The 25,499-nt window shown below is 40.4% G+C and overlaps 1 protein-coding gene across 2 annotated transcripts in view; it reads left to right on the plus strand.

Moving 5' to 3' along the window:
• LOC131074568 (uncharacterized) overlaps nt 1-25,499 on the plus strand; it is a 155,041-nt gene that overhangs the window by 105,066 nt on the left and 24,476 nt on the right. For both annotated transcript variants that reach the window (XR_009113073.2, XM_058011205.2), the window contains exon 5: nt 23,640-23,676. Coding sequence is in view for 1 of the 2 variants with exons in the window: in XM_058011205.2 (XP_057867188.1) it covers nt 23,640-23,676 (37 nt within the window). In the remaining variant the exon portion in view is untranslated. The remainder of the gene's footprint in view (nt 1-23,639; nt 23,677-25,499) is intronic.

Below are 25,499 nucleotides of genomic sequence, written 5' to 3' on the forward strand. Positions count from 1 at the left end.
GAGTTTAGGGAAGACAAATGAAAAGATAGAAGACTCAAAGACTAATGTCGCACGAAACCCCTGTAGGCCAAAAGTGTCAAGATGAGCATTCTCGCAAACTCACCATTTAACCCGAAATTTAGAGAAAAATTGGAAAATTGGTCTCCCAGGCCGAATTGGGGGATAAAGTTTGCAAAAGAGTTTTGTGGGCCAAAAAATACGCGAAAAATCTCAGAAAATGTCCATAAGGCCCGAGAACAAAAAGGGCTTGTAAAGTTGTCTTTTGAGCCGAAAAACTCAAAGGGAAAAACTCACGCGATATCATCATAGCCCGAATTTGGAAGGCAAGTAATGAAATCGCAAGGAAATATAAATCGCGTCATTCGCTTGCTTTGGCCAAAAACCAGCACAAGTTTGCAAAATCAACATTCAAGCCGAAATGTAGAACAAAGCGTCAAGCTCGCAATAGTTGCTCATAGGCCGAAAATGGAGGAAAAACAAAATGTGATTTTATGAAAAATCCCAACTTCTCATAAGGGTCTAAATGGTCAAAGTTTGGCATCTGAAGGCAAAATTAGGCGACAAAGATAAAATTGCGAATTTCACAAAATCATTATGTTAGGCGAAAAAGGTTTCAAATCGCACAAAATGTTTCATGTGGCCGACAAACTTCATATCTCGAAAATGGATAGCTAGGCAAAATCACCCAAAACATTCCAACATGTCGAACATAAAGAAGATAAACAAAGAGTCTAAGTTTGCGCAAACACCTTGGCGGGCCAAAAACAAACTTAAGGGATATAGCTCCCAAACCATCTCAAATGACTAAAGAGTCAAAAATTGCACAAAATGTCCTTCTAGCCCGAAATTGGCTAGTAGAGGCAAAAATCATGCCATTTCGCCTATTAGGCCGAAAAAGCAAAGCTCATAAATCGGTTAAGTAGGTCGAAAGGCAAGAAAGACTCAAATGCAAATTCACACAAAATCTTCATCGAAGCCGAAAATCGTGAAGGCTTCAAATTCGCGAATAACCTCATTTAGCAGAAAATGGCACAAAACCTTCAAATCGCGATATAAACATTTTGGTCGAAAAGATAAAAGACATGTAAAAGTCGTGCAAAATAATGTTTCAAGCCGAAATTTGAGGGAAAAAGTTAAAATCGGCCTAGAAGGCCAAAATGAGAACTCAAAGTTGGCAAATAGCTCTAAGTCCGAAATTCATTAAACTCACAAAATAAGCCAATGAGCCGAAATTGTCGAAGTCGGCCGGAAGTGAAGGCAAAGACATTTCATAAACATCTCTCATTCCAGCTCCAAGGGCCAAAAAGTCAGGAAAACATAAGTTAAAGATCATCTCTCATTTCACCCGTTGAACCCGAAATTGCCAAAAGGGGGGTTATAACCTAAAAAGTAAATCTCTCAAAAACCCCAATTTACTCGAAATTCTAAGACTTAGGTGATTTAAAGGTAAAATCACACGAAATTTCACCAGGATGACGTTAAAATGGAAAGCCAAAATCGTTTAAAACATGTAGAAGGCCTGAATTTCGTCTAAGTTGGAGAGCGAATCAAGAGGAAGGATCGGATTTCACGTTTGAAGAGAAACATTTAAAAGATACATCTCACAAAGAGCTTCTCAAGCCCGAACTCCATTGAGACGAAGCCAAACGTTAAATAAATTTGATATTTGTCAAATTAATTTAATTAATTTTTCAAATTGATTATTAAAAGGTGAAATTGATTGTTTGCAAATTGATGACATCGGGAGGAGCTAAGGTGATGACTTAATGCAAGATCAAAGCCAGGAGTTGGAAGCTGGAGAAGAAGGTGTAGGAGCACGAGATCAGAACCAAACATTGGGAAGCGTGCTGCTGGACGACAAGTTAAAGTCCATCATCGAGACCAAAGACCAAAGAACACGTAGGAGCACTCCAAATGTGCGTCTTCAGCAGAATATACTGCTGGATTCAATTCCAGAATTTCAGTTTCTAAAAAAAAAAAAGAAATTGTTTATTGTAAGGTTGCTTGTGGGTCCCACACAAGATATCTTGAAACAAAGTGGGAAACAGGTCAGTTGTGGATGAGTTATGTCCAACTACCGGATAGACCCAAATTGAAGCCAAATAGTTGTCGGTAGTTGAGATAGTGGTTGGGTGGATAACTGAGAACTAAATTGGCATGGGTTAAAGCTGCCATGCTTTTGGAAGGCAAACTGCAGCCCTTGGATGCAGTCAATCCTGGCCATCGATTCATATTGTAAATTTTATAAAAGGCAGAGGCCTTTCTTTTGTAAAGGGTTAGACTCTAGTTAGAATATAGTTAGATTTTTAGGCAGTTAGAATAGGCTAGATTGTAGAAGGTTAAATTTTAGCAGTAGCATAGAGATGCTGCAGAAATTGTTGTAATGGCAGCTGAAGCAAATATATGAACATTGAAATATGGTGTTTATTGTCTTTGTTTTCTTCTGTTTGTGTGGTTTCCTTCAGCAGTTTAGATAGATCTTTCTTTTTTGGGTGTGTAGGTATTTGATGAATTCAGGCTCATACCATTCAAGATATACTGATTGTATGTTCTTGTGTATGGTTAGTTTGAGCCTTTAATTGCGTTTAGTTCAATTGCAGGTGTCCGTCTAAGCTGCGCCAGAATAGGGTGCTTAGCCATGCATTTGCAGTCTGAAAATCTTCCAAGTCCCTTTGAAGATTGCACTGTTCCTGCGAGGTTGTGAGTTATTCTAGCCAAGCAGGGATTGGTTATGTTGATTCCGTCTACCTGCATACATTGTTAGTTTTAGGTCTCCTGTCCCTTCCCCTTTGCTTTTTATTTCGCAATCTGAGAATTGCAACATCGTAGGGTGCAGACCAACTTGTTGCAAAACGTAAGTCCTCTTGTGCTCCTAGCAAAACACATCAGTCACTAAGTTATCCTATAGTCAAGAACTAACATTTAGAACCTTGAGGTTGGCCCCTTTGATCGATTAAATGCCGTATTAGGGCTTCCTTATTTCAAGAGAGGATAGGATACTCGGTGAGATCATTCTATTCTGCGTTGGTCAGATAGAGTTGCAGCAATGCGACTTTAGACATGTCAACAATGTCTAGATTCAATGAACCTAACTCATACATCAAAAGAAGATAACTACCACATGGGCACAAAGTTCTATGTACCTACTATCATCATCTATTGGTCGAATTTTCAAAGACATGTGTCCCATCAAATGTAATTTTATCATTGGTCAAGCATTAAATGCTTTGTAATGGGTGTAACAAACCCTAATTAGGGTTTCTATCTTTCAATCTTGGCCATTGATTGTGAATCTATCCGAGCCATTCAATTGTAATGAGAGCACTATGTAAGGCTTCACTTCTTCATTTGTAAAGGTGAATAGAGAGTGAATAGAAAGTCAATAGTTAGTAGCTCAATAGTAGATAGCAAATAGTTAGAGTAGGAAGAGAAGGCAAAGATTGTTGCCAAGACATTGTTGCAAGAAGCATGTAAACTTCATTGAATACATGGTGAAATTGATATGTTGATTCAACAATTTGCATGATCTCTACTTCTCATTTGATTTTCATGTTGTTTAGATGAATGGAAGACTTTGTGTATGATCAATGGTGAAATTCGTACATCCATACTACTAACACCTTATCGATGGTAAAGTGCCTTGCATAGCCAACGAGATCCATATTAGCCAAGCTTAACTTCAATTATCGCTTCTTCATTGACATGCATCAACTTGATGGTGTCTATGCTTGTGGTAATGATTTGAAAATCATAAAGCTATCCTTAGAAGATCGCACTAGCTTTGTGGAGACGTTCGTTGCATGTCGAAGAAAGACTTAGTTGAATTTCACCAAAGATTCTCCATTGCTCTTACATTCCTAGGATTAGAATAGCTTCCTAAACCCTATCTTTTTTTCCTTTTTTAACCAAGTTAAATCCCACGTTTCGGCACTATCCAAGCATTCAACGTAAGTCCACCTTGTGATCCCAGCAATATCACATCATACACAACTGAGTCTATTCAAGAGCACGTCAAGACCTGACATTCAAGAACCTTGGAGTCATCCCATTTGATTACACATCTTAGCATTTGGGAGTCTTTGTTCAAGAGAGGATAGAATACTTGTATTTTATTCTGTGTTGCTAGTGAGTAAAAACACTTATCAACAAGTTGATGGACACGTTTTGGGTATGATATTTCATGATCATTTAAAGTCTTTTAGACTAATTTATGTCATTTCAGCAATTTGATTTTGTAATCAAAATATTATATCAAATTTTCTGTAGTAGTATATTATTTATTTATGCTATTTTGTAGTGCCTGCATGCTTGTCTTTTATACTCCAGATGGTAGTACCGCCAGAGGTATATATTTGTATGCATTTTATCTTGTAAAATTAGATGGTTTACCACCAATTCATATGCATATCATGCTGATATGTCTTGGTCGGTTCACTGCTAGACCTAAGGTATTTCATTAGTCCATTTTGACATTGAACAATTTGGTGTAATCTACCATTTTGGTTTGAACCAGCTTTTAGACATTCTGCCAATGGCTCGCATTAAGGCAAGTTGCCTGTTGGAGAAGTGTTGATTGAGGTTTGCTATGCTGCTTGTGTTCTATGGTTAGGTTGTTGCTGTTTCATTTTGTTTGCATACATTGTAGTTAGTAGTGAGGTCAAAGCATTGTATGCTCTCACCTTGTCCACTCCAGGATTTGGGTGATCAAAAAGTGTGGAGGCATTGCATATGCATTTTATATCCAAAAAATTTCGAAAAAAAAATGTAGAGTGGTTTATTACAAAAGGTTCTTTGTTGTTTAATAAAAAAATGATTACAAACAAGAAAACCGTGTATAGGTAATTGTTATAACAAATTATTTCATCATATATGCTAGCTAATTAGTTAGCAACATCCTCATACTTCGCAGCAGCTTTGCTGATGATATGTGCCAACTATTTAATATTTGTTGGCTGCTACAATTATCTGTCACTGAGTCAATCCTTTGCATATCCTGCCTTGCTATAATTTGCAAAATGAACAATGATTATTAGTAAATAAGATTGAATATAATTATTTTATCTTAAATTTAATTAAAAATATTCTATTTCTATTTAATCATATAAGCAGCTTAGAGGTTAGGATGTAGTATTAAAAGGGTATAATGAGTAATACGATATAGGAAAAAGGGTTAAAAACATGAAAGAATGGAATATAGATTTTACCATCATCATTCATATTTGAAAAAGTCTCATACCTGTCCCTTACCCCATCTCACACACTCATCCTCGTCCTTGTTTCTTGGTAACTGTTGTCATTTTATGACATGCTTGGTCCATCAGAGAGAACTGATCAGAGATACGATCTATGGACCGGCCCCACCCCAGTTGATCAGGGAGAAGAGCAGTGGAATTAGGAATTGTGAAGTGTTGTCTTGTTTGGAGGAAATCTTTTGCTTGTCTTCTTCTTCCCTTCCTCGAAACTCCAGAACCTTGAGGTTCTGAAGTTTCTTCCCTTTGCTGCCTCTCCTTTCTCCTTCCTGGAACTCTGGAACCCGGAGGTTCTGAAGTTCCTCCCTTTCCTTCCCCCTCCTCTTGTGTTCTCTAGAACTCTAAAACCCCGAGGTTCTGAAGTTCCTTTCCCTTGCCTTCTCTGGAACTCCGGAACCCCGAGGTTTTGAAGTCCTCTTAGTCTTCTTCCCTTCCTCGGAACTCTCGAACCCCAAGGTTCTGAAGTTCCTTCCTTAGCTTCCCTTTCTTTTCTTCAGAACTCCGGAACCTCGAGGTTCCGAAGTTTCCTTGTCTTCCCCCACTTCGGGAACCTGAGTTTCCGAAGTCCTCGAACTTTCTTCCGACTTGCAACACTTCTGGATGGCATGATCAACACTCAAAGCTTTAAATGCTTCGATGACCTTTGTGACTTGTGCACCTTCTTTTGTGGAGCTACAGGGATGCATCTAATGATTTTGGCAGGATTTCCATCAAGAGAGGTACAAGGCCATGCTTGTTGTGGTAACTTATGTCATGTCTGCATGCTCTGACTTTGGAATATCAGTCAATCTACCCTTCTCAGGGTTGCATTTTCAGGGTATGGCTAGGTTGCTTGGATGTAAAAAAAGTCAGGTGCGTGCACTTCCCTGCACTCCCAGACTGACATTTCTCTGCACACACAGGGGTCATGATCTCTCTTATTCAACCGGTTTTCTATACAAAGGTTGTTAAGCCTCATTGTAAAGGGTTCTCTCCCTGCTAGCTTGAGCTATTCTATGCTCTTTCCCTTCTCTTAAAGACTTGTATATTTTTCGCATTTCTGTAACTGTAAGTTTAGCCATTGGCCTTTGAATGAATTGAAATCATCATTCTTGCCTTACTTCAACTTATGGATGTTGTGTATTTGTTCTTACCTTCATTATAAGTGTATGTTTGTGGCTTTCTTTCACATATATGTTGTGCTAACCTATTTCTGGGTGTGACTTGTGGGAACCTCCTACCCTCTTGACATTCAGTGAATTCTAATGAAAGATCCTTGATGGATCTCTTTTGTTGATCTGCTTTAATTTTTATTATTTTAAATTGATTTTTCCCGTTTATTAATATTTTCTTTCAGAAATAGACAGGAGTTGCAAAAGGGTTGGATTCTTTTTGTGTTTTGATGATTTTTCAACAAGTAATAAATGAAGTACAAGTACATGAACAAAGTACTGAAAATGAAGTTCATATACAGCCAAAACAAATTCGATTCAAGGCAGATTTCTGAATATAAAATCAAATATTTGACCAGATGAAGATTTCCAATAATTTTAGGAAGATTACAATCAGGAATGAACCCAACCTGGATGCTGAAAGAGTAATATAACCAGGAATGAAGCTGTGGCAAGATTCCAGCCCTCCAAGTGCTGCACGTGGGAAGGAAAGTGGCTGCCAGGTACAACCGTACGGCTGCCAAGTACACCCAACTGGATAGAAACCCCCAAACCCCACGTTGAACTCTATCAAAATCACTGAAACCTCTAGAAAGTGTGTCGTACAATCTCCAAGATGCTAATAACTGCAAGCAAATCCAAACCACTGTATTGGGGGCTACGTCCCAAACAAGCAAGGCATTGGGGTTGGCGTCCCAGATGCTGAAAAGCTCTTCCAGAGCCAAAATCTCAAATCCAAGATGTAAAATGTGTAGAAGATACCCAAGAATTAGGTCTCAACTTCCTTATAACACCTTCCCACTTAGCTCGAACCCTAAAAGTGACTCAATGTGGCGTTTAGGGTTAAAATGTTATATTTCTCATTTTAAGTTGCCAAGTGCATAGAAAACGACCTTTTTTCAAATATAAAGAAATCCGTTCACCGAAAGGATCTGAGTCAAGAGAGAAATATTTAGAAAAGTCCAAGACCTTTCCAACGAGCTATTACACCAAGGGATACGCATCCAGATGAGGCCAAAAACCCCTTATTACTCCAAAATGGCTATAAACATAGCCTTATTTAAATAATAAACTCTAACTCAGGAAATATTAAAAATATAACCCAAATAGCTGCAAAATGCTCAAATTACACCACAAACCAAAAAGTCAACCTGCCACCTGTCTGTGACTGAAGTCGGAAATCAAGGATCCACTGGCAATCTCATCCCTAAAATCTAGGGATGCTCCTAGAAACTAGGAAACAAACCCAAATCCTCTGAAACTGAACCCAAGGAATAATCTCAAGGAGACCCAGCCCTGGGTATGGTCATAACCTCCTAAATAGTAGGGATATCCTCCATAAATGTAGGAAGTGCCTTCTAAAAATAAGGAATTGCTCCAAACTGATCAACTACTGCCAGAACACCAAGTCCCAAACACTGTATAACCACACTGAGTCTCTATCCATCATTGTCAGCCTACAAGACCCCATAATAAGCTGACTCACATGTCTTTGCTAGACAGAGCTAAAGAGGGGACATGACATCTAACCTCCATACATGCATTGGGGTCATTCATACAACTGAAGTTTGTGCATGTCCTAGGTATTTCAGTTGATTCTTTGTCTTTTTGGGTAGGGAGAGAAACAATCTCTTATCTTGGTGCATCACCTCCTTTCATTTTAAGCATTTCCCTTTTCCCTTTTCCTCTGCAAGTTGTTAGGATAGGCTTCGGAGTAAGTTTTGAAGTGTTGAGTTGGTTCAACACCTGCACCTAGATTGAGAAGGAAGTCGACCTTCTCCGGAGACTCAACCCCTTTGCGCAAGGTCCCACACTTTGGGGTTGTTTCCATGTTTCACGAGGTTGTTGAGTTGATAGCTCAGCAAGGGTGCAAGCTTTTGTGATAACAATTTTTTGCACGCCCAGTGGGACTTAATTTCGACATACATGCTAAGGATTCAATGCTGCTCTTAGTGTCTCAGCCTTTAGAGGCAGTTATTTCTCAAGCACTTGGCGACTCTGCTCAACAAGTCCAGTTTCTTGTTCGTGATTAGTTCCTAACACTAGAACCCTAGAACCCCCAGGTTCCCAAGTCATCGACCTCTGAAACCCCCAGGTTCTGAAGTTCGCAACTCCGGAAGTCCGGAACCCCCAGGTTCCGAAGTGCCTAAGTCCAGAGCCCCGGAACCCCGAGGGTCCGAAGTCTTTGCTCACAGGTCCATTGCTTTTCATGACTTGTTGCTGATTTCATGCCCAGAATTCATACAAGGGTGTCTTCTAGAGGTAGTTTCCAGTTCGAAGAACTCATCTTCAGGCACTAGAGGGCGGAGAGGTAGAGCTTCATTATCACCAGTTATGGAGGTCAGGGTCGTAAACACTCCATCTCCTAGGTCTTATTCTACCCCTCCATTTATAAGACCATTACTATCAAGGGCTCCCACCACTCATATCAATAGACCATTGTTTCACATGGCAAGAAATCATGTTTTTGTTACCTTCAATGGGGGGAGTCCCCTTATTTTGACTCAATGGAATGATATACCAGTGGCTGCGTTAAAGAGTATACCATACTTCACTGGTGAAACAGCTACTACGCCCATTGAGCACATTCAAGACATTGCGAACATCTGCTCCATCCATAATATCACTCGGGATGATGTTGTTGTCAAAATCTTAGCCACATCTTTGAAAGGCAAAGCTTTGCAGTGGTATAGACTATAGAGGGTTGTCGTCTAGCTCAATTCGCAATTGGGATGAATTGGGGGAGAGGTTGTGCAATCATTTCGAAGACAAAAGTGATCACCTATCACTTGTGGAGCAGTTGACTACGATAAAGAGGGCACATGAGTTCATGGGAGATTTCAATTTCAGATTCGATAAGACATGGAATAGAATTTCTGCTCTAGTGAAGTGTTGACGTGTATTTTGTACACCATCATACACAGAATAAAATACCAATAGGCATCTTATCCTCTCTTGAGAAAATAGTCTCTAACTGCTGAAGATTCGCATAAAGGATCAGTTAGGTAGACTCCAAGGTTCTTTTAGTAGGGTCTCTACGTGTGGACAAGCTTCCAGCGGTATGATGTGATTTGCTGTTTCCTCCAAGGGGTCTTACGCATTCCGAAAGTTCAAGATTTTACTAAACTAAAAAAAATTTTCAAAATAACAAAAGAGTAGGGTTTGAAAGAGGTCTAATCTAGTCTAACCTTATGAATGACTTAGTATGGACAAGACTTGGCAAGATTCAACCAACTTCAATTTTGCCATAAGATAACAACTCAATTGAAATTGATGCGATCTTCTAAGGTAACAAAATGATATCCAATGCATCAAAGATCAAAGACACTACCACGAAGGTACGTATCCAAGATACAATAATGATTGAAGATTGAGGGATTCAAAGTATTCTCCAGTCGACCACGCAAGGCGTTCCTACAATCAGCAAGAAGCTAGTGGTTTGGATTACGAATCCTACCAAAGATCAAGTCTCACACAATGTCCTTCAAATTAACACACTACTTTGATTGAGCATGATTCAAGTAAATTGAACAACCATGAAGATAACCAAGAAAGTTGCAACAAAACACCATAACTTCAATATTTTATTGATTTCCAAGTCATCATATACAACAATTGCTTGAATTCCTCTCTTCAAAACTCAATCTTGCTACAAAATAAAATTGCTTCTAGCTCTAATCTCTCTTCTCTATTACATCAACTATTGACTATTACACTATTACCAAATGAAATGAAAAATGGGGGTATAAATAGCATCCCCAATTACAATGAAAGGTCCAGATCGAAAGTAGATCAACGGTCAAGATCATGACACCTAAACCCTAATTAGGGTTTGTTACAAATGGCCTCCTTTTTACTGAACAATATTAAATGCATAGCCAAATATTAAATTTGGCACAAAAACCTAGGAGACATAAACCAATGACAAATAAGATGTCATGTCATCTGTAACAACCTTTCATCTAGAATCTTATTCCCTTTCCAATTCTCTTTCTTGGCATATGCAATGAATCTTGATACGATTCCTTCGATTTCTGTAATTGGAATCTCGGGAAGATTCTTCATACTCTCTTCTAAGTGGATGACCTGATCGAATGCATCTAGAAGAGCTGCGTCCCAAGTAGATTCAAGTTCCTTTGTTCTTTCAATCAGGAGCATGGTGGCAAACATCTGATCATATTGCTCATCTGTAACATTAGCGTCCTTGCAAAAGATGATCTTGATTCTATCCTCTAATTCCTGCATATCCACATCTGTCTCGACCTCGATCCTTCTGCCAAGAATGGTACGAAGTACCTCAAATACTCTGTCCTGGATCGGATTGATCACCTCCTCAACTTGGCCACATCTAGTACTGATGTCTTCAAAGAAAACACTCTTCATATGGAGTAAGGTTGACCAATGAAACAAACTGTGAGATTCTCCCTCCAAGATCTTCTCCTGCGCTAAAATCTTCCTTGAAGTATGTCTAATAACTTTCAAGACAAGAATGATAACATCCTTGGTATGGGCGAATGCAGCAACTGTTATCATCAAATTGTGGATCATCTCAAGAACCTGGATAGCTTGATGAATAATCTTCATCATCCTTGTTACAAACTCTATAGCCACTGTATGAGATCTATCCATCCAATTACTTGTACGTTGGACCATGTTCCTGAATCTTTCTGCTTCATTGATTGATTGAAGTGGAAGTGCTTGCACGGGTGATCTAGCTGGATCCTGACGTCCCAAAGGTTCATTGATGTGACTGAAATATGTCCTCCATGCACCGACCTCTCTCTCAAGCTTTCTATTCTTCTCCATTTCTTCTCTAAGCTTGTCTTTCAATGCCTCAAATGAATCGGTGGCATCATCTAGTGTCTGCTCTGCTGTGGATGGTCCTAACTCAAAAGTCTGTATATCATATTCTTCTGCTAGGATCTCACCTTCATATTTGTCTACTGCCGGTGTAGCTATCTGCAGTTTTCTGGATCCAGTCTCATCTCGAATCATCTTGGACATCTTGGTAGCCTTCTTCTTTTCTGTTACTTCATGTGAGCGTCCAACAAGGCTCTCTAAATCAATTGCATTGTCCTCGTCCTCTACTACGATCACCTTGGTTAATCTTTCCTTCAACCAATCTGGGATAATCGATCTTGTTTCTTGAACTTGAATCTCTTTATGCACTATTTCTTCTTGTCTGGGAGGAGATGATATTTCATTGTCTTCTTTTTCTTCATCTAACTCATAGTCTTGGAGAGATCCATCTAGTGACCCATGCTGTGCCTATCCTTCCTCCTGCCTATCGTTCTGTACCATCGATTCCATGGATTCTTCCACTTGAATTGTTCTCTTCTCAGGTCTAGAAGAAGTACCGGATGATCGATCTCTGTTAGCCTCTTGTTTCTTCTTGGAAGATTCTCTCTTTCCAGGTCTCTCTTTCCTCTTCGAACCTCTTGGATGGAGATTGCCCTCACTAGCACATCGAAGGTTTCCTTCACCTGAATTTCTAGGATTAGGATTGCCTTCACTCACACTAGCTCCACTTTCGGCAGGTTTCTCTTCCAAAGTGAAAGACATAGCTATGCCTTGTTCTCTCAACTTCTGATGCTGAATGTCAACCCATCTGCGAGTACAAGACAAGAATGGTGCCATCAAAGTATCTAAATCCACGACCTCGGGCTCATTCCAATCTAACCTTATTGTTTTGCTTTCTCGATCATAGGAAGACTGGATATGTCTGCCACTGTCCTGAGCTTGGTCGGCCACTCTGTATATCCTGCATTTCCTGATGAAATCCAAAGGCAATCTAGAATGCATTTTTCGTTTCACTTCAAGATCATCTAAGAGATTCATCATAAAATCTTCAATCTGATACTCATGTCTAAACTTCCTGCCGACTGTCTCCTCTAAATGTCCATGTGGATCAAAGCTTTCTCTCAAAGCAAAAGATGAAAAAGAATACAAGGCTAACTCCTTCTCTGCGTCATCCATAGCTAAAGCATTAGGACATACCTCAACTGAATTACCCAAAATGATAGGTACTAGAACTCCATTCTGATGTCTGTGTCTGAATGCCTTCACATATGCTGCCAACTGTCTTGTTACTTCAAGTAACACAATTCTGTCTGTCGGATATCTCGGCAACATGTATGGTGGTAAAGGACATCCATGCACTCTAATATAAGTGAACTTCGGAAACTGAATGAACCAAGCACCGTACCTCTTTATGAATTCTTGTGCATCCTGAAATAATCTGTTGTGAATTCCACCTTGCAACGTCCTGGTGATGTTCATCGTGAAAGTATCATTAACCAACTTATAGTTGCTTCCTGGCGGATGATGCAAGTAGGCATAGGAATCACAAGCTCTGACCTCGCCGGGTCCTCTTCCAATCACTCCTCTGTGAGGCAGTCCTGCGTATTCAACACTCCTGATCAAGGCATAGATGACATATGAACTCATGTGGAAGGACTTAGTAGCCTTGAGTCTCCTCAACTGTACGTCTAGGCAATGGCTAATCATCCTAGCCCAATGTATCGTACCTTTCCCTTGAACAATCACCTGGATGAAGTAACACATCCACTTCTCAAAATAGAAGGCATGAGGGGCTCCTGTAACTCGGTTGAGCATGGTAATTAAATCTCTGTACTCCTCCTGGAAATCAATCCTGTGCGGTGTGTTCGGGAGCTTGCTCAGACGGGGACGGCTCTTAAGTAGCCAGTTCTTATTGATAATGCTTAGACAAGCATCTGGATCATCTTCGTACATTGATCCGGCTCCTTCTATGCTCTTGTATATCATGTCCCTGTGCTCTGGAAGATGGAAAGCTTCACTTATAGCTTCCTCTGAAAGGTACGCCAAAGTGTTTCCCTCGTTAGACACGATCGTTCTGGACTGTGGATCATAGTGACGAGCACACTCGATCATCAACTCGCAGCACTGAATAGCTGGAGGAAAGCCGGCCGCCTTAATGATACCACTCTCGATTATTCTCCGGGCGACAGGTGATGGCTTGCCAATGTAAGGGACCTCTCGAAACTTCTTCGTGCTAAAGTTACCCAAGTTTGTATCTCCAATGTTGCTCCACTTCGACACGATCTTGGTCTCCACTTCTTCGGTCTTCTGATCCTCTTTCATGAGAGCGGAACGGCTGGTGGATGCTCCCGCCTTCGGGGTTGCCATACCTACACAATATTTCATAATGAGAAACTAAATTTTGCAATGAAGAACATAGATTAGAGAGTATTTTAGGAAACCTCATGATAAGTCTTTGAGTTATCATTTCCTAAAATAAAACGATTGAGCTAGGAATTCAAAATTCAAAATTTAAAATATGACGATCAACAAATAAAACAATAAAACCAAATCGCCATACCTCAACAGAGAGCTAACTCTAGAATGCAAAAAGAACAAAATCGCCTAGGCAAAATTGACAAAAGATGGTCTTCTACGTGATCTCTTCTTCAAAATATCAATTCCGCCACCCTTTGATATGTCCTTGATGTGATCTCCAATGTCTTAGCAAATTCGCTCAAATAGATCTTCAAGTTCGCACAAATGAATCTCCAAATTTCGCACCACCTTGAATGATATTAGCGCCACCTTTGGATATCAATTCGCACTTTCCTTTGATTGATAGTTCGCACCACCTTGCTTGGAATAAAAACTCGCACTTGAATGGTAAAATGACAATGTAAAAATGATGGTTTTCACCTCCCTTTATAAGCGCTTCTCACCATTCACCCTAAGGCCGACTTTTGTGAAATAAAGCAATTTTTAAACGATTTTTAATTAAATAATGAAGGCCGACCTCCATATTTAAGCGCTCCCTTTGATTTTTAATAAATTGATTAATTAATTAATTAGATGCCTTTATCATTTAAATTAATAAATTCGATTTTTTAAAGGCAAAATAATTAATTAATATTAAGCGCAATGTTTAAATGCTAATTTATTGAATTTCAAAAATTATCGATTTAGCATTTAAAATAAATTCAAAAAACATTTGTTTGAGCGCCAAAAATGAAAAGTGGGGAGATTCAAACCTCATCGCTCTGGTCCCTGACTGAGGGACAGGAGCGATCCATCAATTTTGTCTCGATCTTGGCAATTTTGGCATTCGAGATCTCCATCTCCACGTTCAAATCGACATTTTAGCTGGGTCCTTCGAGTTTGATTGACTTGTTTGTGCGAAGGAATGCCCTTGGATGTAATATCGCCCTGGTTCCTTGGAGAGGGACAGGAGCGATCCTAATGTTTTCACTTGAAATTCTCCATTTGGATATCAACTTTTCCTCGTATGGTGAATAATAACCTTGCTTGTTCATTCCATGCTTGTATCACTTGACTTTGATGAGGCATTTGGACGTTAGAAGGATCATCGCCCTTGTCCCTTGGAGAGGGACAGGAGCGATCCTTGTCCTTTCTCCATTTTAAGCTCAAATTGGTAATATTTAACGTCTATCTCCCTTTGTATCGCCTTCCAAATGATGTTTAAAACCTTGTGCAACCTTATTTCAACGTGATCTTTAAAGGATATCATGTGTTTTGGCAAATATCGCCCTGGTCCCTTGGAGAGGGACAGGAGCAATCCATGTGTCCTGGCTCAAATTTGCAAACTTTTGATCTTTGTTCTTCATTTATTGCTTTCCAAAGGATGTCCTTTACTTTGCCAATCCTTACATTGTCTTGATTTTGAAGGAGCATAAGTGTTTTAGTAAAAATCGCTTTGGTCCTTGTCCAAAGGACAGGAGCGATATGAGTTCCTTAGCTTTATTGATAACATTTTGACGTTCAAAACTCTTGCATATCATCTTCAAAAGACACCTCATACCCTTTACAACTTTGTGAAGTCTTGACTTAACGTGATTTTTTGCATGAATTGGTCAATACATTCAATATCGCTCTGGTCCCTTCCCAAGGGACAGGAGCGAACTTCAATACTTTGAGGTTATGCTTGCGTTCTCCAACTTGTAATTGCTATCATCGTGTAAAATGTAGTCTTTTGATCCATCTTAGTTACTTGGAACATGATCAACTTTCAAATTTCATGCCTTTATGAAATATCGCTCTGGTCCCTTCCTGAGGGACAGGAGCGAACTTAAGCATTTTGGTCCTTTGTTGGCATTTGGCAATCTTCAATTTATCTTCAATGAGTTCATTTCACCTCCTTCCTTGCCTTCAAACATAAACTTGACTTGATCTTTGCTTGAATCTCGCCCTATGAAGAATATCGCTCTGGTCCCTTGGAGAGGGACAGGAGCGATTTTGGCATTCTGGACCATTCTCCTTCACGACGGCATCTCAAGTTATATTCATCTGATAAAACATCTTCCCTTGGACATCTTCAAATCGTTAGGTCATTAAAATCCTGCAAGGACAAAGCAATATTTGATTTGTAGCTCCGGTCCTTCACTGAGGGACAGGAGCGATTTTGCTCCTACAGGCCAAAATAACATGATTTTATACATTTTATCACTTCACAAGGCGAAAACAAATCATTCCCCATGCCTGGGATCAAAAAACTCAAAATTTGGTCAAAATTGGTCAATTGGTCAAAATTCACATTTCATCTTCAACACTTAGACAAATTTAAGCTCTGCATTCAACATTCCAATTGAAAATAGACCATTCTGGCGAATTCATTTCATTCAAAATTTGCATCCTTCGAAAGGAAGCTCAAAAGCTCTCAAAACTGACTGGATTCTGGCCTGAAAAGACGGCAATTAAAACCCTAAGGCTTGACCCTAAATCCAGACAATTGACTGACTAACAAAATCCTAAACGAAGGGAAAAAAAAAACGAGCGAAAAACGAGCAAAAGAGGGGGGTCCCCATTTGCAATGGGGCGATGTGTGAAATGGTCACAACATGAAGCCATCTCCAAATTATGCTTTCTTGTATTATCTTAGAGCTCTCAACAACGATATAGCTATTATGATACAATCAATGGGTGGAGCCTGTCTACCGGGTGCATATGACATAGCCATAAGGGCAAAAAACTGTTTGATACAGGCTGGGAAGATAGCTCCAAGGCCTCCAATGCTTCTCTTCCCAAAAGCTCCTACTCAACAACCCACCTTGGCTCCTATCCCCATGGCGCCCGCGGGTCAACCATCCACATCCTCTAATGAGCTCCATGAAGTCAAGACTCTATTGCAAAGCTTTAGCAATGAGTTGGTGACACTAAAGAGGCAATAAGGCCAGCATAGCAGACCTTACCAAGCACAAAATCAGAACTATCAGCAGAATAGGCCACCCTTTCAAGGGCAAAACCAATGGAGCAATGCCAGGCCTTTGAATAGTGTGAAACCCACAACTACAAGCAACTCAAAAGCAATAGTTCCAATGCAAAACAACCTCGCCTAGGAGCTAGATTGGTGTCAAACATGCAATCAGCCACACAACCAAGGTGCATGCCAAAATGGAGGGTTTGTCCAAGCCTTAGTAGTGTAGGATGAGCCAACCACCTCTGGCCAGCAATATGACCCGAATCAGCCTAGTGTTGGCACTTGGGCTTACTTGCAAGGGGATTCTACCTTTGTCAATTGGCAGGAGGTAGAATTCTGTGGTATGAACCAAACAAATGGTGAGTCTATGCTACAATATACAAGTTCAAAGAAGAGAGCTATGGAGGCTGCCTCACCTTCAACATCAGCCCAAGCTCCAACGCCCAATGTAGCTGATTCAGGTCATATTGCAAGATACCATGCAAGGGAGCAAGATGCAGGAAGAGGCCCAAGTTGTCCAAAGAGCAAAGGTAGACCTTATAGCCTTAAAGGGCCCTCTAAAATCAGCTGGGGTTCCTTTCAACATAGTTGATTAGATGAAGAAGGCCAACCTCAATGTCACTATGTGGGAGGCCCTTTCCATCTTATCTCAAAGGGATTTGCTTAAGGAGGCACTGAAGGACGTTGACCGGTTAGGTGATGGGGCAACAGTCAACAAAAAGGCAGTCTAAGAGGAAGATTCAAGAAAGATCAGCAAGCCTCCCCCCTTCTATCTCTCCTTAATCATAGGAGATAACTTAGTCATGCCTAAGAAGGTAGCTGATCTTCTTGGCATAGAATATGAACCTGTGACTAAAGGGGTGGTCCAATTGGATGGCACTTCTATTAAGATAGTAGGGGTTGTAAAAAAATTGAAGTTAACCTTGCATGCATGCCCTAGTTGCACTGTCTTGCAAGACGTATCAATCATCGACCTCCCTGCTTTCTTTGCCATCTGCTTTTTTAGAGACTTCACCGCCAAGATAGGTGGATACTTGTCTTCTGATTGGTCCCACATGCTATTTCGAACAAGTTATGGTACCAAGGTTACCATAAGGATAGAGCCCATTTCGCAAAACCACACTGAGCCCTACACCCCCAACCCTATAAACATGAATTGTACTTTGCACAAAGAGGGGGAGGAGTGTACTGTCCGTGAACCTGCTACTCTTTTGCAAGATGTCCCTGATTGCTTGCTGGATGAATGGGCCAATGCTTTTCAGTTTGATCCATGAGCTGAGATTGAAGAGACTGGGCTTGGCACCTACTGTATCCATGAAGAGGATGCTCCTATCCCTAACCTCATCAAGGCACAAGGAGACTCAGAGGGGTTATGGAGCATGTTTTTTGATGGTTCAAGAAAGAAGAACGGTGCAAGTGCTGGTGTGATGCTTGTTTCTCCTGAGCAAGAGAAATATTTCTTCTCTTTTGGGCTTCAATTTGGTTGCACCAACAATGTCATTGCGTATGAAGCCTTGATCCAAGGTCTCCAACTTGCACAAAGTAGAAAGATCAGATCTTTGCAAGTATCTGGAGATAGTGAGTTGGTTGTTAACCACATCCGAGCTCAAAATATAACAAAGAACAACCTACTCAAATCATACAAACACAGGGTTTGGGATTTGATTGAAGGATTCAAGGCCTTCAATATACAGAGCATTCCTAGAGGTTAGAACAAGCATGTTGATAGGCTTGCAACAGTTGGTGCTCAATTCGACATACCAACGCATGTTGCAAGGGAGAAGGAACAACACATCAGGCTTGTTGTGAGGCCTGCTGTCCCAGACAATCAGGTAAATTGGCAAGTGTTCGAAAGCGAATAGCAGATTGTCAACTTCTTGCAAAATGAGGCCGAATTTTTGCTAAAAGTCAGTCTAAGCTCCAAGACCATTATGGAGATCAAATGATGCAACTCAACTCCAACAAGCTTCCCAAAGGTCTAGTTACCTTGGAGGGCATTTTCAACTTGGATGATCAGTTGAGGAAGAAGATGAACTTGGCTGCAAAGAGGGGTGATTACAAGCCAGTTGTTGTCGTCGAGGGTAGGTCTCTAAACTTGGGCAAGGTGTGTTCCTCAACCGAACAGGAGGCCTTTGTTAAGCTTTGTCAAAAGTATGATGACATAGTTGATTGGACCTATGAAGACTTGAAGGGTTTTGACCCTAGCTTAGCCCATCATACTATAGAGCTAAACCCAGATGCAAAGCCAGTTAGACAAAAGCAAAGGCCAATAAACCCCAAGATTGAGCCACTAATGAGGAAGGAGTTGACCAAGCTCATAGAAGCCAATATCATCTTCCCTATCAAGCACTCCTCTTGGGTGGCCAACCTTGTCCCTGTAAGAAAGAAGAATGGGGAAATCAGACTATGTGTAGACTTTAGGGACCTCAATAGAGCCTCCCTCAAGGATCACTATCCCCTTCCCTCTATGGAGCAGATTCTCCAAAAGGTCAGTGTCTCGGAAAGATTTTCATTCTTGGATGGGTATTCAGGCTACAATCAAATTTTAGTCCAAGAATCAGACCAATACAAGACTGCATTTACTACTAAGTGGGGTACCTATGCTTATTGTAAAATGCCCTTTGGGCTAACCAATGCAGGTGCTACGTTTCAAAGAGCAATGGACATGGCTTTCAAGGGTGTATTAGCAAAGTTTGTGCTTATATACCTTGATGACATAACTGTTTATTCGAAGCATGCAGTTGACCATCTTGGTCACCTTGAGCAAGTTTTCATGAAATGCAGGGAGTATGGTGTCTTTGAACCCTAGCAAGTGTGATTTGCTACTGATCAAGGAAGATTGTTAGGACACATTGTATCCAAAGATGGCTTGACCATTGATCCAGAGTGAGTGGAGGCTATTCTTTCTCTCCCACTCCCTAGTCACAAGAAGGGATTGCAAAGTTTCCTTGGTAGGATCACCTTTGTGAGGAGGTTCATTCCCAACCTTGCCACCATGGTAAAACCTCTTACCTCCATGTTGAAGAAAAAATTGGCTTTCAGTTGGACCAAGGAGGGAAGGGCTAGTTTTGAAGAGATTAAACAAGCAATTGCTCAGGCCCCTACCTTTTTCAATCCGAACTATGAAAATAATTTTATCCTAACACAGCTGAACGATGATAATTTGGAGCAGCCTATCGCTTTCTTTAGTGAGGGGTTCAAGGACTATGAGCTTAAGTATAGCTATGTAGAGAAGCAAGTCCTCACTATTGTAAGGGCATTAAAAAAGTTCAGACACATGTTGTCTAACAACAGGATCCAGCTCTTAGTTCCACATGCAAGTGTCAAGGATTTCCTTCAAAACAAGGACATTAGGGAGAAGAGGGTTGGGTGGATAACCAAGGTCATGGAGTACGACATCAACATCAAGATCACCAAGCTTGTAAGAGGTAGGGGCCTATGTGAACAGCTTGTCTCATCTTCTAAGACTACTTCAGAGGTCGCCCTTGTGTTACAAGAGGATCGACCAACTAGCAGCGACACTCAGTTCAGTTGGGTAGGTGACATGACCACCTTCTTAATGGAAGGTAGATACCCCCAAGGCCTAGACATGACCAAAAGAAGGCATTTCAGGTTGCAGTCCAACTCCTATGTCTTAGTGGGTGGCACCCTTTTTCGAAAAGATTCTAATGGAGTCTTGCTAAGATGTATCGAGCAAAATCAAGTCAGCAGATTGTTAGAAGAATTTCATGATGGCTCTTCAGGGGGCCACTTCTCTGCAAGGACTACAGCTATCAAAATAATGAGGGCTGGTTATTACTGGCCATCCTTATTCAATGACTCACATAGATGGGTGAAGAATTGCAAGAAATGTGCTCTCTTCTCTGGAAAATAAAGACTAGCTGCCCTACCTCTTTACCCCATCCAAGCAGATCAACCATTTGCACAATAGGGTTTAGACTTCATTGGTATGATAAATCCACCTTCTAGTGCTGGCCATAAGTGGATCTTGGCCGCAACAGATTACTTCACTAGGTGGACAGAGGTAGTTGCGTTGAGGGATGCCACTGAGGCCTCAATGTTGGAATTCCTTGATGGAATTGTGACAAGATTCGGTGTCCCCTCCACCATCATAATAGACAATGCCAAGGTATTTGTTGGAACCCAAGTCAGTTCTTGGGCAGTTAAGCATGGTGTATACTTGAAGACGTCATCCAATTATTACCCTCAGGGTAATGGCTTAGCTGAATCTTCCAACAAGAACCTCATCAAGATAATTAAAAGGATGATTGAAGACAATCAGAGGGCATGGCATACTAAGTTGAAGACAGCCTTGTGGGTTGACAGGATCACACCCAAGAGAGCGATCGGTAACTCCCTTTTCATGCTGGTATATGGGAAAGAAGCAAGACTCCCAACTTCCCTAGAGTTACCCTCTCTTGAACTAGCAGATCAGCTAGAATTGACAGAGAATGATGCCATGACGGTAAGGCTAGCTGAGTTGATGGAGCTGGAGGAGGTTAGAAGTCAGGCTATGCATACACTTGAGAGTTTGAGACTCATCAAGAACAAGTCAAGAAAGTTTTTGACAAAAAGGCGACTAATTGGGTCTTCAAAGAGGGAGATCTAGTTCTCAAGTGGGATGTAGATAGAGCCAAAGCTGGGCAACACTCCAAATTTGATGCTATCTGGAGTGGTCCATATGTCATCACTAGTTGCAAAGAGGCCAATGCATTTCATCTCTTCAAGCTTGATGGCGAAGTTCTCCCAATCCCAGTGAATGGGATTCATCTCAAGCCTTGCTTCTGAGGAGGGTGTTGATGACTATGTAAATATTAGACTAGAAGTTGTTTTGCTTTCATAAGTGCTTGTGCACCTACCGCATTCTCCTTAAGAGGGTGTGCGCTCTAGTTTCTAGTTTTCCTCCAAGTGATGGCACACACATGTTTTGGGTCTTTTCAATGACTTAGTTCCAATGGATGCTCAAGGCTTTTGGACTGCATGCTTAGTAAGCAAGCATCCCGCAAAAATCGCCAAAAATGTTGTCATTTTATGACACCCTTGGTTCATCAAAGAGAACCGATCAGAGAACGATCCATGGACCGGCACCGCCCAAGTTGATTAGGGAGAAGAGCAGTGGAATTAGGAATTGTGAAGTGTTGTCTTGTTTGGAGGAAGTCTTTTCCTTGTCTTCTTCTTCCATTCCTCGGAACTCCGGAACCCCGAGGTTCCAAAGTTCCTTCCCTTTGCTACCTCTCCTTTCTCCTTCCCAGAACTTCAGAACCCCAAGGTTCCAAAGTTCCTCCCTTTCCTTCCCCCTCCTCTTCTGTTCTCCGAGGTTTCGAAGTTCCTTTCCCTTGCCTTCTCCGGAACTCCGGAACCCCGAGGTTTCAAAGTTCCCTCTTAGTCTTCTTCCCTTCCTCGGAACTCCCGAACCCCAAGGTTTCGAAGTTCCTTCCTTAGCTTCCCTTTCTTTTCTCCGGAACCCCAAGGTTCCGAAGTTCCTTCCTTGTCTTCCCCCACTTCGGGAACTCGAGTTTTCAAAGTCCCCGGACTTCCTTCCGGCTTGCAACACTTCTGGATGGCGTGATCAACACTCAAAGCTTTAAATTCTTCGACGACTTTTGTGACTTGCGCACCTTCTTTTGTGGAGCTACAGGGGTGCATTTAATGATTTTGGCAGGATATCCATCAAGAGAGGTACAAGGCCATGCTTGTTGTGGTAACTTATGTCATGTCTACATGCTCTGACTTTGGAATTTCAGTCAATCCACCCTTTTCAGGGTTGCATTTTCAGGGTATGGCTAGGTTGCTTGCATGTACAGAAAGTCAGGTGCATGCACTTCCCGGCACTCCCAAACTGACATTTCCTTGCACACATAGGGGTCGTGATCTCTCTTATGCAACCAGTTTTCTATATAAAGGTTGTTAAGCCTCATTGTAAAGGGTTCTCTCCCCACTGGCTTGAGCTATTCTATGCTATTTCACTTCTCTTAAAGACTTTTTTTTTTTTTTGCATTTCTGTAATCGTAAGTTTGGCCATTGGCCTTTGAATGAATTGAAATAATCATTCTTGCCTTACTTCAACTTATGGATGTTGTATATTTGTTCTTACCTTCATTATAAGTGTATGTTTGTGGCTTTCTTTCACATATATGTTGTGTTAACCTATTTCTGGGTGTGACTTGTGGGAACCTCCTCCCCTCTTGACATTCAGTGAGTTCTAACCTCCATACATACATTGGGGTCATTCATACAACTGAAGTTTGTGCATCTCCTTGGTATTTCAGTTGATTCTTTGTGTCATTTCGGGTAGGGAGAGAAACAATCTCTTATCTTGATGCATCACCTCCTTTCATTTTAAGCATTTCCCTTTTCCCTTTTCCTCTGCAGGTTGTTAGGATAGGATTAGGAGCAAGTTTTGAAGTGTTGAGTTGGTTCAACACCTGCACGTGGATTGAGAAGGAAGCTGGCCTTCTCCGGAGACTCAACCCCCTTGCGCAAGGTCCCACACTTCGGGGTTGTTTCCATGTTTCACGAGGTTGCTGAGTTGATAGCTCAGCAAGGGTGCAAGCTTTTGTGATAACATTAACTTTGTCATTAACGTCTTCCTAGATGTAAATTTATGAGTTAACCTTTTGCAGGGCCTTTGTTGGTTTCAAAAGAACTATTTAAGATTGTTCAATGCTATATTGAGCTATTTTTAGATGCATTTTCATTAAGTTTTTAAATGTTATGGATGTTTACTTGACATCTCCGTAGGCTGTTTAAATCCTGCCCTTTCTCTTCACCTGATACAAATGCATGTCTTGTGTTTTCTTTACAAATCTCAATATAGTTTCTGATCAGTGTGGAATGATTCTAATGATCTCTTGTGATTCCTATTTGGTCTCCCCATAAATTATTTTGTGTTTGTAATAAGGGTTTATCCACTTCTGCAAATAGTTTGTGTGACCACTTTTAAGCTGTTAAATTAACATGCCTTATGGCTATGGAGAATTTGGATAATAAAGTGACTGATAGTGAAATCATCTCTTTTGTACACAGGTCCAGAGCAGAATCATATTCTGAAGCTGAGATAAAGGTGATTAAACTATTTACAAAAGATTGATATATTGTCCACTCTTGTCCAGATTTAATTCATTTTACTAATGAGAAAAGTAAAGCAGCATGCAAATAAATATCTCGCCATTCATGTATATCTTTATTTTACTCAAGGGACATGCAAATAAGCCAGCATACCAACAGATATATGTATTGATTCATTCAAATAATAATTTAATTAAAGTCTAAATTTTGGTTAATGTGTTTTAAAATATATATTGAATTGGGCCCTAATAGTAAAGGTTTGTGTACTCCATAGAGGAGCCACTGGTTCTGACCAAGAAAAGGTAAGATTGTGCATACTCAATATCAACGATATATGATAAGGTACATGGTAAAAACATTCCCCTTGTGGGATTACGTTAGGGTGTCTCATAAACTAAATTGGTGTTTTGGTTGACGGTGACCTAAAAATTACATTTACCTTTATATATAGATATATTTCAAGAGAACTAATCCAAATAAATGTGCATGCACACACATATCTTTGGAATTGTTAGTGAAATTTGTAGGTAATTATTCTTGCAACAGAGAAATTCAATAGGAAAAGAAACAAGATTGCCCATGGAAGTCTGGTCTACTGGTGGTGTGCAAGACGGAAATTTACGTCCATCCAGACCTAGGTTTAGAGCCAAATGAAAGTCCAGGGTGACTTTGATGGCAGAGAATTGCCCTTCACAGTGTGACAACTGAGACAAAAGATAGCTACATTTTTAGCATTCTCTGCTCCCCTCTCCCAAAGAAAGAAAAACATTTATTACATATACATGAACTACCTGGAAGACATATGTACAATTATGATGTATATTAAAGAAAAGAGCACAATGTAATGAAACAGGAGTTTTTTCATAGATAATCTGATATGTATTGGATCCAAGAGAAAAGTTCATCCTTGAAAATAAAATGCTTAAGCAAGTTTAAGGACCAAAAACTGTACTTAAGTTGCATCAAAAGCTGAATATATTTACATTTCACTCTCAAAAAGTTATGCAATTTAAAGAAAATGTCATTTTGTTTCAATTCTATATACAAAAGTTATGGTTTTTGGAGGATGTAGGGTAAAAAATGTCAAAAAATGGCTTTTTTTGTAATTGTTAATTGCCGGTCTTGAAATCAACTCCTGCTGAATTTTTTTTAAATTTGGCCTATGTATTTGGAGTTTGGAATAGTTCAAAATCCACCTTTTTAAAATCCTTGCAAAGTACCTCATGGTACTACATCAAATCTATGCCATCCATTTTCCCCCAAGCTCAATCTCCACCATTAATCTCTCTACAACCTTGGAGTCTCCCATCCCAACCAATCTCCATTAGCCACTTGTCCGCCTCTCCTTCCTTGAGAGGTCTCATGCATTTTGGGCCCTTGATCTTCTCCTTGCATCCCAGCCATCCATTGGACTCTCCAAAATCCATATATTGGAATCCCCTCTAGCCAAAAAATATCAACTTTGAATGCAACATTATGTTGTCACATTGAACACTTACATGCAATCATGTAGTTAATTACCAATTTGGGCATACCCACTTGAACTAGTTGAATCAAGATGTTCAATATTGGTATCATTGTGGTTTTCTTATGTTGTTTTCAGTGTTCCATAGTCGTTGGGGACAGGGGGGCGTAGGGACGGATTTCTGGGATGGGGGGACAAAGAGCCTAAGTTTGGGGACGGCGGCGAGGGGTGGCAGGGGGCGGTGTTGATATACATATAGTACTTGAAAAAATAGTTTTGAAAAGATGTATAAGAATTATATTTCAAAATGAAACTTGGCAAATTAGTAAAATAGCAAAATTGCAAATACCAAA

The sequence above is a fragment of the Cryptomeria japonica genome, chromosome 3 (assembly GCF_030272615.1).
Source record: "Cryptomeria japonica chromosome 3, Sugi_1.0, whole genome shotgun sequence".
NCBI classification, from domain to species: Eukaryota; Viridiplantae; Streptophyta; class Pinopsida; order Cupressales; family Cupressaceae; genus Cryptomeria; species Cryptomeria japonica.